General features: G+C 40.4%; 1 protein-coding gene across 4 annotated transcripts in view; it reads left to right on the forward strand.

Annotated features, from left to right (window-relative positions):
- The window catches only part of MARCHF1 (membrane associated ring-CH-type finger 1), a gene marked incomplete at both ends in the record, with an annotated part of 451,661 nt that overhangs the window by 355,599 nt on the left and 83,815 nt on the right, over positions 1-12,247 (forward strand). For 2 of the 4 annotated variants that reach the window (XM_080797422.1, XM_080797421.1), the window contains 2 exons: positions 10,379-10,458; positions 10,734-11,498. In XM_080797422.1, the coding sequence (XP_080653548.1) occupies positions 10,379-10,458; positions 10,734-11,498 (845 nt within the window). The remainder of the gene's footprint in view (positions 1-10,378; positions 10,459-10,733; positions 11,499-12,247) is intronic. The other 2 variants (XM_080797423.1, XM_080797424.1) reach the window with 1 other exon arrangement.

Raw genomic sequence — 12,247 nt, forward strand, 5'->3', positions numbered from 1 at the left:
TTTTACAGAGGAGAATGGAGTCCTTTCTTCCTGGTTGACTGTGATATGATTGTCATCTCTATCTCTACTGCAATCAAGACAGGATTTACTAAGGTCAATTCGACTTGGTCCAACTATTACCAACCTCAGTTCAGCTCAATTCAACTGTTGCCAAGCTCAATTTAACCCCACAACTCTTTATTAGCTACCTGCTATGTACAAGGCACTATGAAGATTTTCAAAATGAGTAAGTCGTGGCCTCTTTTCTCAATCTGGAAAAGAAGCAAAAAAGATTACCTGTAGAACACTGTGGCAGTTTGGAAATGGCTAGATGGGAACACAGATGATAATTGCTTAGAGCAAGGATGAAACCATAAGAGAAGTTAAAAGGGCTGTTGGAGTTCAGAGGAGAATGGCTATTCATGAAGCTGAGAAAATGAGGTAGTCCTGGCGGAAAACTCCATGACTTTGCTTTTGCTATTTTCTCTATAGAGAATGGCATAGAAATAAAAATATAGGACTAAAAATATAGGACTAATGATATACTGTCAGGACACGTAACTAATGATATACTGTATGATGGCTAACTTAACATAAAAAAAAAAAATGTAGGGGACAGGGACCCTGGGTGGTTCAGTCAGTTAAGCATCTGCCTTCAGCTCAAGTCATGATCCCGGAGTCCTGGGACCGAATGAGTCCTTCATCAGGCTCCCTGCTGCACGGAGCCTGTCTGCTGCTCCTCCTACTTGTGCTCTCTCTTGCAAAGTATGGGGCATATTTGGTAATATGATAAATATGGATATGATAATGTTGACAAACACATAAGCAAGGTTTTGTTGGAATCCAAGAATTATGAGGAGTTAAGCCTGAGGTAAATACCAGAAAAGTAAATGGGAGTTAAAACACAAAAGCTCCCAAATCCCAAACTGGCCTCTGTATTTAGGTAGTCAGGAACCATTGAAGTTTTGCCTGGAATTATACTGCAGGAAGAGAAATCTCAAAGCCCTGTAGATATACAGATCAAAACATAGAAAAATGAGAGGCAGCAAAAGCTGTGAGAATATCTTCTTCTCTCTAGACAATTAACTGCAACAGCGTGAGGGAAGGGCCGGGACTAGAACTTGATCTTCTTGCAGACTGGGCATGAGACAGCTCAGGAGCATGGAGACGGTCTAGCCCAGCACGGTCAGGGACAGCCGTCAGCCAGTTTATCTGCTGATAGAGCCAACCCTAAACCTCCGGTGTCTAAGTTCCCACGGGTGCAGGGCCTGGCACAAGGACTTGTACCAGTAGCTTGTTTGGGAAGTGTCCACTAGGCAACAGGAGTGAAGCAGAAGGAAAGTGACAGGGAAAAAAGGGGAAGCCGATCGAAGGGTGTAGTAAAGAGGTCACTGATGTGGCAACAGGGCTTGATTCCACCAGAACCTCCTTGTGAAATGTAAAGAATGTGTCCAAGGATGGAACACCATACGGACTGGTGTTCCATCCAGCTTCTGCTACCTTTTGGCAGAGAGCTACCTAGGGGTAACATCTCTATGCTTTGGGCTGTCCCTGGACACAGGCTTTCACAAAGTACCATCAGTTGGTACTTGGCCAAACTGAACCTGCCTTTCTCTTTCCTGGAAGTTTCCAGGGAAGTTAACAAAGCCAGGTAATTGCATAGCCTCATAATTACCAGTGGCCCTTACTATACAAATTCCAGAGCTCCTGCTTGCTTCCCTGTCACCTGTACCTCAGCCAACCCACTAACTGTGATGCTACAGCTCACTGGGCATTGTCACTACCCACTTACTACCAGAAAAGTGTCCCGTGTGATGTTTGACCATGAGTGACCCAGCTCCTAACTTCTATCTTGTGGGTCTGCATTATGGTACTATTTCTGCAACCCGCTATATCTCAGTCTGGGTTCCCCTCCAAGCAGTACTGCTGACAAGACTTACAGTGCAGGTGGTGTATTTCAGAAGTCAACTCAGGAATCATAAATGAGGAATGAGGAAACATGAGACAAGAGTGAGTAAAAAGTCAATTTAAGGTGCATTTTGAAGTCAGTTCTGATTCTAATGGGATTCCTGAGAGATATCTGAAGTGTCTTTCAGAATTTTGTATCTAACAGAGAGCATGGATCATTTTTCCAGAAACTTCTGACCCCATTTTTTTTTTAAGTTTGTCTCTAGAGGTATTATTTCCCTTGCATTCCAACTTGTGCAGAGCCAAGTGGGCTTCCAGGGTTTTAGGAGTCGATGGTAGAAACTAGGTTGCATTCAGTTGAGATGGGACATTCTCACCAGGAGGTCAGTTGGCACTCACAAAGGAATTGTTCACTAGGGCTGCAGTTATCAGAAGTGGACTGAGATGTGACATGGGGTACCAAAGGCAATTGCCTGAATCTGCTTCTCTATCTATCTCCCAGGATGTATACCTTTTATGAGATAGAGTGAGTACCATGATGAGTTCTCAGCTCCTTCACAGAATAGTGTCTGTTTATTCCCTCAAGAGATCTTCCTTATTCTCAGAATCAACCTTATTGTTTCCTGCTCCCAGTGGTTCAGTCTTGACTGCTGCCAAGCTTATCTTGGAGCTGATCTATAGCAATAGGAATGGATGGCTTTTAAAAAGGAGGAAGTGACTTGAGCTTATACTTCAAAACAAATCCCCTCCTATGCCCTCTTTGCTGGCAGTCAGTGTTCCATCTCTGTTTTTATCTGTCTATTACAACAGGACATGTAGGCTTACATAGCTTGGCCTCTGAAGAGGCCATAGCTTGGGCTCTACTTGCTGGCCTTCCAGGGCCTTTCAAGGCAAGCTAGATTCTGCACCATTAGCTTCTCCTTTAGACCTCTCTATCTCCATCTTGCCTTTCCCTAAACCTCATCCCTAACAGTGTGAATTGCCAAAGGTATACTTGGTTCTCTTCTTTTGAAAAGATTTTCAGTTTCTCCCAAAATCTGGTGTACCAAAAGGAGCATTAAGACAATTTGTCATGCCACTTTTCTTTTTGTCTGGCCTGCATCTTTCTTAGTGCACCATTTCTAATCTACAAGATTATAGACTCAACCTCAAGATTGCTTTCTTCTACATCTAGATTTTATAATCAGCCAATGCTACAGATATTTGCTACACAGTTTCTTAGGGATCCCACATGGCCCCCAGGATGAAGTGTGGTAAATTTTGCACAATAAAGGGGGGAAAAAGTGTGACTTTATAAAAGTAATCTCATTCCCTGTATCTTCCTCTTGAGTTATCTTTATGACTGATATGGAAAATGTTTGATTTTTTTTTTTCCAAAAAGATCTCAGTTTCTCCTGGTTAAAACTGCATCACATCCAGTCTTTCACGGTTGCTTACCATTATCCCTTCAATTTTCAGAATACACTAGGGCATGAACCTCTCTTTAGAGTTCTATACTGCAGGTTTTTACCAAAATTATTGCTAAGGCACCAAGACTTGGTGACTGGATCTTTGTTGCGGTCAAGAAGGGCTCCAACCTTTCAGCCCACTTGAGTTTTCACTGTCATTGCCAGGCCTTTTGCCTGGTAGTCTTTTCCGTGACCTTCTATTACAAAGTCACATTGACTTGTACTCTTGTTGACCCTTGCTTACTTCTGCAGGCTAGTAATCGTAGTTATCTTTTACACACTTGCCAAAGCACAAGAAGACAATCTGGATTTCCTCACTCTACCCTAGTCTGGAAGAATAGAAAGCTAGCACAGGTGGCTCTGTCCCTTCCACCCAGCCACAGCACCTCCCTTGCCCACTGAAAAGCTAATCTGAAAGACATTGCAGTCTTTCCAGGGAAAGGAAGAACAAACATCATTCTCTTGGTTTTCCCACAACCATCTCCTGGTGAATCTTGCATAAACACTGTCTTTCCTCACCCTCTCTCCCCAAACCATGGTCAACCCAGGGTGGATAAATGAGGAGAGAAGATACTGGAATTTCATCCTTTGTTCTCTTCCTCTCCTGTTCTTCAGCAGCGGGTAGTAGTGAAGAGAGAGTAATTATTCGTCCTGTAAACTATAGATTTAAAGTCATACCTTTTATCTCCCTACACGGTAGGTTGTAGTAAAACTATGCTCAGAAGTCCAAGATCTCTTCTAGATGTATAAATAGGAGATTTGAGCATTTAGAAAACACTTTTCTCTCTCAAGGAAAATCAAGCTTTCAAGAATATTATCACTGGAGTTTCAGGGGGAAAAAAATCTAATATGAAATTAGAATTGTATCCTCTTTGACCTAAGCCAGTGGTTCTTAACTTTGGCTACACATTGAGTCACTGGGGCACTTTTAAAAATACTAATAGTCAGGTCTTGTACTTTGGAGCCCATTCTTCAAAAGCTTCTGGAATCAGGCCCAGTTAGAGGTATTTATGTTAAAACTTCCCCAGTGATTCTAATTTTTAGCCAGGATTGAGAATCACTGAACTTAGACTGTTACGTGTCTTCTCTGAATGAGAGGATACCGTTAAGTCCACTGTGGGGAGAAAACTTGATTTTCTGGGAATGAATAAAAAGAAGAGCATCTGACTACAACTCTTGTACATTCCACAAAGCAGCTATCTGATCAGTGATTTCATGTTATCATCATAGTTCTTTATGTAGATACCATTTTGAGTACATGTAACTGAAGAATTAAAGTGGAATTCAAAGAGACTAAATAAGCACTGATTTTATCACTTAAATAGTAGGGAAAAAATACCAATCCTGGTTTTTTATATTAATAATTAACATTTATTACATCATCATTAACATGATTAAAAAGTTGGGATACCTGAGTGGCTCAGTCAGTTGAGTGTCTAACTCTTGGTTTCAGCTCAGGCCATGATCTTCGGTTCATGAGATCAAACCCTACATTGGGTTCCATGCTCAGCACAAAGTCTGCTTGAGATTCTCTCTGCCTCTCCCTCCACCCTTCCCTGCTACTCTCTCTCTCTCTCTCAAATAAACAAATATTTTAAAAGTTACTTTCCCTTTTATTAAAATTAAAATTTAAAGTATTATAAAAATATATAACCTGAAAAATAAAGGTTCTCATAATCCCACCTCATAAAAATAATCACTGCTAGTGGTTGGATGTACTCTCCTGTAAATGTGTCCTATTCATATGATAGCATTCATCATGGAAGCATTATTTACCCAAATGAGATCATACTATATATAGTTTTGAAGCTTAACTTTTCACATAAAAATATATCCTACACATGTGTGTGTGTAAGTTTGTGTGTGCATGTATGTGGTGTATCTCATTTTTTAAAATGGCTTATGTATTTCAATGTTAAGAACTAGACATTTGGATCATTTCTAATTTATTGCTATGACAAACAAAACCATAGTGAACACTCTTGTTATGATGAACTTATCTTTGGGCAGTTTTGCAGGTGTTTCAATAAAATGATTCCTGTGAGAATTTCTGAATTGAAGACCATAAACATTTTCTATGTTAATAAAGTTTATCAAATCGCCCTCCAAATAAGTTCTGCCAATTTACAATTATTTCAACAATATATGGCAATGCTTGGTGTCCCCAACCTTGGCTACACTAAGTATTAATCAATCTTTTTCATGTGCTTATCCACTAAGTGTAAGTAAACCATTGTTAACTGAATTTGCATTTGTTTGTTTATTGAGATTGAGCATTTTTTATACATGGCCAAAAGCCATGTGCAGTTCCTCCCCCGTGAACTGTGTGTCTCGCTCGTTTTTTTCTAAGATTGACCATTTTTTTTTAAATTTGTAAAAAAATCTATGAGTACCATAGAAATTAGCTATTTGGTTATCATATATATTGTGAAATATGGCATTATTTACGGCTTTGTGTTTTGTCTGGGGTCATGTTGGTGTGTGAGTGTATGTGCTTCTTTTATAAATTGGAAGTTTTTATTTTTTTAATTACCATCCTTAATTGTCTTTTCCTATGTTAATTTTTTATTTCATGTCATCTTAAGAAAGGGATTCCCTTCCATGATATTATAAACATACTCAGTTATGTTTCCTTCTCTTGTTTTTTTTTATTTTTATTTTACTACATTTAAGTCTTTACATTTTTCTGAATGACTAGTCATTTCTGCCCATGCTATTTATTTAATAACCTGGTCTTTTTCACTAATTTGAAATGTAACTTTGTTAAATACTAAGGAATAGAAAGCTAATAGATAGATAGATAGATTGACAGACAGATAGTTTTCCACACACATATTCTCCTAATTTCTGATGATCCATACCATGTTTTGATATTTGGTGAAGGTACTCTAACCCGTCATCCCATTTAACTTTATTAAAATTTTTTCATTGAACATTAAAGATGTTTCCCCATGTTACTTTTTTTCAACTGATTTTTGAAATAATTTTTATCATACTTGTAATAAAACAACCAGTTGTGATTCTTTATCTTTTTTTTTAAGATGTCATTTATTTGACAAAGAGAGAGCACACAAGCAGAGGGAGCATTAAGCAGATGGAGAGGGAGAAGCAGGCTCCCCACAGAACAGGGATCCTGATTTGGGGCTCAATCCCAGGACCCTGGGATTGTGACCTGAGCCAAAAGCAGTCGCTTAACCTACTGAGCCACCCAGGTACCGCTGGGATTATAATGTTTAAACTATTCCTTTTCCCAATCTAAGCTGCATCCTGGATATATCGAATCCTAATTCTTTCCCTTGCTTACAGTCACTCCTGGACTTCCCAGTTTTCGGCTGCCAATGTGAGTTTTCTAGTGCCCAAATTTAGTCCTTTCCATTTACTACTGAATATCTGTCAATGACTTTCCATTCATTTGTAGATATAATCCAAAAATTTCAATGTGACATACAGGATCTCTGTCTACTCCTTCATATTGACTTTGTATCACTTCTTATCTCAACTCCCTCCCCCCCCAGTCATTATAAAACTGTGTTCACATTCACTCTTTCTTGCTTTGGCATCATCTCCTGTAGGACACTTACTTTAAATCTCTACTCCATTCCATCTGAGGTGCCCTTCCTTCATCAGAACTCCCATTGCCAGATTATCAGGACAGATGAGACTGTATTAAAATTGCCTGTTCCTTTGAATCTCTGTTTCACTAACCAAGAATCTCCTTCAGGATGCTATCTTTTCTTTATTCCCAGAATTCACCATAATATCTATTACATAATGGACCTTTAATTCATGTTGCTAAAAAAAATATATCTAAAGTGACATAAGCTAGGGTTAATTTTGTATCAATCAGGTGGTTAAATAGATCCCATTGTCTTACTAGGGTGCAGGTAGTTTTTCTAGGAAGTGATCCCAGGAAGCACCACAGACTTGGGTAAAGCAAGACAGAGAGAAAGGGGAAATGCCAATAAAGGGGTGTGTTGGTGAGCTAGGGTCCATGGAGCCATAATCCAGCTTGAGACTTTTTGAGAAACTTTAAGTCACTTTGAACCATCCTTTGAGAAAATGGAAAATCTGGAGCATTTAGCCACTGACTTCAGTCCAAGAATTGTCCCCAGAGGTTTTAATTTATGCCACACTTTAAGGTTGTGCCTGTGTGTAGCCAAGTGAGAACACATGGTACCAAAGACCCAGGGTATTGAACCCAAGAGGTGCAAGCACTCAGGTGGGAATCAGTCAGTGCACAGGTGAACTCAGAGAAAGCCCGAGGGAATGGCATGGGCATTAACAGCATCTGCCACAATAGCCAAGACTACAGCATCTGCCCCACCACCAAACTGAATACGTATCAACTAATACTGGCTATGAGTTGTTTGAAGATTCTTGATGATTCTTGAAGAAATCATCATAAGGATGAGTTCTATTTCCCTCAAAATACTTAAGGTTTATAGACATAAATGCTATTTGATTCCTTCTCGTGGTGGACCAAAAACCCTCCAAAGGGAAGCTGCATGTTTTTTAACATTCTGTGTTATTACTCATTGAAAAATTACTTTCTCGGGGCGCCTGGGTGGCTCAGTGGGTTAAAGCCTCTGCCTTCGGCTCATGTCATGATCTCAGGGTCCTGGGATCGAGCCCCGCATCGGGCTCTCTGCTCCTCGGGGAGCCTGCTTTCTCCTCTCTCTCTGCCTGCCTCTCTGCCTAGCTGTGATTTCTCTCTGTCAAATAAATAAAATATTTAGAAAAAAAAGAAAAATTACTTTCTCATTGTGGAACATACATTTGCTCAGACCTGTGAGATGATGAAAGTTTTTATTATGATTATGTCTGTTTCATCTTCCTTTCCTTGTACACCTTGATAAAATGGGCTTCAACATGTCATTAAGTAGCCTTGGATAGCCATTATGATGCTCAACGTATTTTGGTTTGCTTTTATATCATCAGTGATCTGAGGTGACTTTGGGGCTTCACCACTTTTTTTTTTTTTCCTAAAGAGAACATGTAGTAAATTTCACTTTATTCAGTGACTGCTGCGTGCAGAACTTCCTACTAACATCAAATGTTGTGTGTGGGATAAGTGGTGTGCAATCTAATAAAACTTACTGTTTACTGCATAGAGTACAGAAATGTTTGTTTTTTACAAAAATTGGCTGTATACCTGTTCAGTGGATGCAGAAATGAAGTTAATCTGGATTTTAAAAATTGAAAAAATGAGTTTTGATAGAAATATTGTAGGATATAATCAAACATGGACTGGTGTTCAAAGATGACATACAAATATTAAAAATATAGTCTTCATGGATTGATAGGGAAGCCTCTAAAAATTACAAGTCAGAAATGTGCAGATGTAAATCAGTATGTTGGAACACGCCGAGAACACCATACTTCCCCCTTGACCCCCGTGTCCTCTGCCTAGAATATTTTTTAATCCTTCTATAATAATTCCTGCTTGCCTTTTAGGTTGGCTCAAGTCTCATCTCCTATAATAGTTTCCTATGACTCTTTGACAAATTGCCACAAACTTGTTGAATTAAAACAGCACTTTATTATCTTATGGCTTTGGAGGTCAAAGTCAAACATGGGTCTCACTGAACCAAAATCGAGGTGTCAGCCGGGCTGCTTTCCTTCTGGAGGGTCTAGAGGGGATCCCATTTGCTAGCTTTTTTCATCTTCTAGAAGCCTTGGTCCTTGGTGAGGGACCCCCTTAGTTTCCTCCTGTGTAAAGGAGAAGTATATTCCCGGTGGGTAAGAGAACAAATGAAAGGACGAGATTCCTCATCCCAAACCTCTGTTCTAGCACCTGCTCATGAGAAGCAGCACTAACTTCTCAGCTTCCTTATCGCTAACATGGAAGTAATCACGGCAATCAACACACTCGCTTCTCGTGAGTATTAATGAACAGACAAATGAAAATTCACCAACAGTGATTGGCACATCCTATTCATTCAAAACTGTTAGTTGTTACTGTTTCCCCCTGGTGAGATTATTGTAAGGATTTAGGAGATAGTTGACAAAGCCACAGCAAGATGCCTGGCAAGCAGCCAATTCTCAGCACATTCTAGCCTTTGATTTATCAGCATCATCTGTATTAAATATAACAGGTTAAAGAAGTCAAATTCAGTGAAGAAGATGCGTTTCAAAGGTAGGAGTTTGGTGAAATGTGCTCAGCTTTGTGCTAACAATCTGAATTATTTCAAGCTCTGTTTTTCTCAGCCTCCATACAGTCACAGGGTTAGAAGATATGATCGGTCAATAATGTTGTGATGGACGGATTTTATTAGTTTCCGTGATGAAATAATAATAGTAATATCTATAGGCTTTTAAATATTACAAAATATGGGGGCCTCGGTGGCTCAGTGGGCTAAAGCCTCTGCCTTCACCTCGGGTCATGATCCCAGGGTTCTGGGATCGAGCCCCACATCGGGCTCTCTGCTCAGTAGGGAGCCTGCTTCCCCCTCTCTCTCTCTCTGCCTGCCTCTCTGCTTACTTGTGATCTCTGTCTGTCAAATAAATAAATAAAATCATATATATATATATATATATATATATATATAAAACAAAATGTTTTCACATATATTATCTCATAGGTCCTTGATGTGAGTTCACATTATTCCCAGGCAGTATCTAGAGGTCCAATGGCTATTTGATTATTTAGGCTTCCCAGATTTTTATCATCCTTATCCCATAATAGCCTTTATGTCCTTTGTATTATAGAATATTCAGATGTTACTCACTGTTTCCAAGGCAAATGGAAGCATTCCACTCAAATGTTTACAGTAAATAGAACAGAAACTTGTGGAATCATCTTCCTCTCTCATAAATGAAGCAACAGCAAAGTGGCAGAGCATCTCAGCTGTTCCAAGTTCCTCAAATAAGTTTTACTTTTGCAAAACGAACCCCCTGACTTCCTATATGTTGTGAGCTGCGTTATGAGCAACATGACCGGCAGCCACGTTTGTTGTAATTTTTTAAATATGTGGAAAAAAAGCAAGATCTCGACCATGTATTACCTTAACCAAGATGCCAAATTATCTAACTTGTTTCTCCAGGCAAGCAGCCCAACAACAGGGACAGCTCCCAGGAGCCAGTCAAGATTGTCTGTCTGTCCATCCACTCAGGACATCTGCAGGTAAGTGCTCAGCAAATGATCCTATTTAATCTTGTTTAAACCAATGTTTTGTAGTCTTCTTTTATGTTCCAAACTGTGTGGCTCTTGCTTCTGCCTTACATTGTCTGTGGACAATTTATGCTGGCTTAATTTTTCCCCTTTAGCACCTTTTCTTCATTTGATCTTTATTTACCAACGTCTGGTCATGCTATCATTTTCATCATTCTCTCTCTCTGTTTTCCTGTGGCTCTCCTCTCCATTCCCATCTCCCATCCTTTGCCTACTGCTTTGTCTAGATCTGCCATCTTGCATGATATGTCAGAAGATGCATTTGAGCAATGCACCCCTGTCGTGGTGCTGAGCCCTGCTAGGAAGGAGTCTGGTAAGAAATCAGTGAAACAGAGGCCTAGGAGGAGGAAGAGGGCCTCTGAGAGATATGAGGCTGCAGAAGAACAAACAAAAGGGAGAAGAAATGATTTTCCCCTCCAAATCACAAGTGCCAGATGGAGCGAGCTTTACGCTACTTCTTCAGATTCATCTTCCACAGATGAGACTCACTGGATTCAGGCGAAAAGAAGGGCCCAAGTTAAATTCCGACTCTCACGAAGAAGAAGGAGAAATGGCACCAAGCCATGTGGAAATGCAGCTGGGCCTTCCGCTCCTCATGGAATGGATCTGGTAGATGTGGAAACCACAGGTAAAAAGCAAAAAGAGCTTAATGACTGTGAGGGTTGCTCTTTAAATCTCTGCAGAGGAAAAGGCACAAGGTACCAAGAATACAGTCTTTCTCAGCCACGGGGGTCCTTTGAGATTAAGAGGTCCTCAAGAGAGCACGAGGAGAGCAAAGGCAGATACCACCCCAGGGATCTGTGGCTCTTGCCCCGTCTTGGGCAACATGAAACAATCCAGAGAAGATCTTCAGAAGCAGATTCCAGCACTGATATATTGGCAGTAGCAGAAGACGGCAAGTATGTGGACACTGCCGGGTTCCGGGTGAATCACTCTGAGCAGAAGCCTCCTGCCACCTACCACGACCCGTCTGATAATTTAAAAATATGCAGGTCAGTCACAATAGAGAAAGACGTGATGCCATCCACATGCATCTCTTCCCGCTGTGAGTTAGGGGTGTGTTTGACCTCTCCCCTCACAACCTAACGTGTATTCATGCTGTTATTTGTCTGGTTAGATTTAAGGTGATAAAACAAGAAAAGGCGGGTGTGGGAATGAGAAGAAATAATAGGGAAGCGTCCATGGGTTTAGAAGCTGTTCCAGAATAGAATTAGATTTCCCCTTTACCCTTCCCTTAATAGGACAGTGATTTATCTTGGTAAATGGACTGACATACCTGTTGGATCTGGTACCCATTCTAGTTAAGATAAGACCAGTGGGGGGCGCCTGGGTGGCTCAGTGGGTTAAGCTGCTGCCTCCGGCTCGGGTCACGATCTCAGGGTCTTGGGATAAAGCCCCACATCGGGCTCTTTGCTCGGCAGGGAGCCTGCTTCTCTCTCTCTCTCTCTCTCTCTCTCTCTCTTTCTCTGCCTGCCTCTCTGCCTACTTGTGATCTCTCTCTGTCAAAAAAATAAATAAATAAAATCTTAAAAAAAAAAAAAAAGATAAGACCAGTGGAAGAAATATGAGTGAGAGTGTATGAAACCTTAGATCCTTTAATGCAAATTCAGTGAACTGTTAACATCCTGACAAAGATATTTAACGGTTGGGTTTTTTAAGGTCAGATTTTTTTTATCAGAAAAACCTCTACAGTTGGTGCTAATTTGTTCTCCAATTGTCTGACTCAGCGGGGTAACTCAAG

This window comes from Martes martes (genome assembly GCF_963455335.1).
Source record: "Martes martes genome assembly, chromosome: 2".
Classification (NCBI taxonomy): domain Eukaryota; kingdom Metazoa; phylum Chordata; class Mammalia; order Carnivora; family Mustelidae; genus Martes; species Martes martes.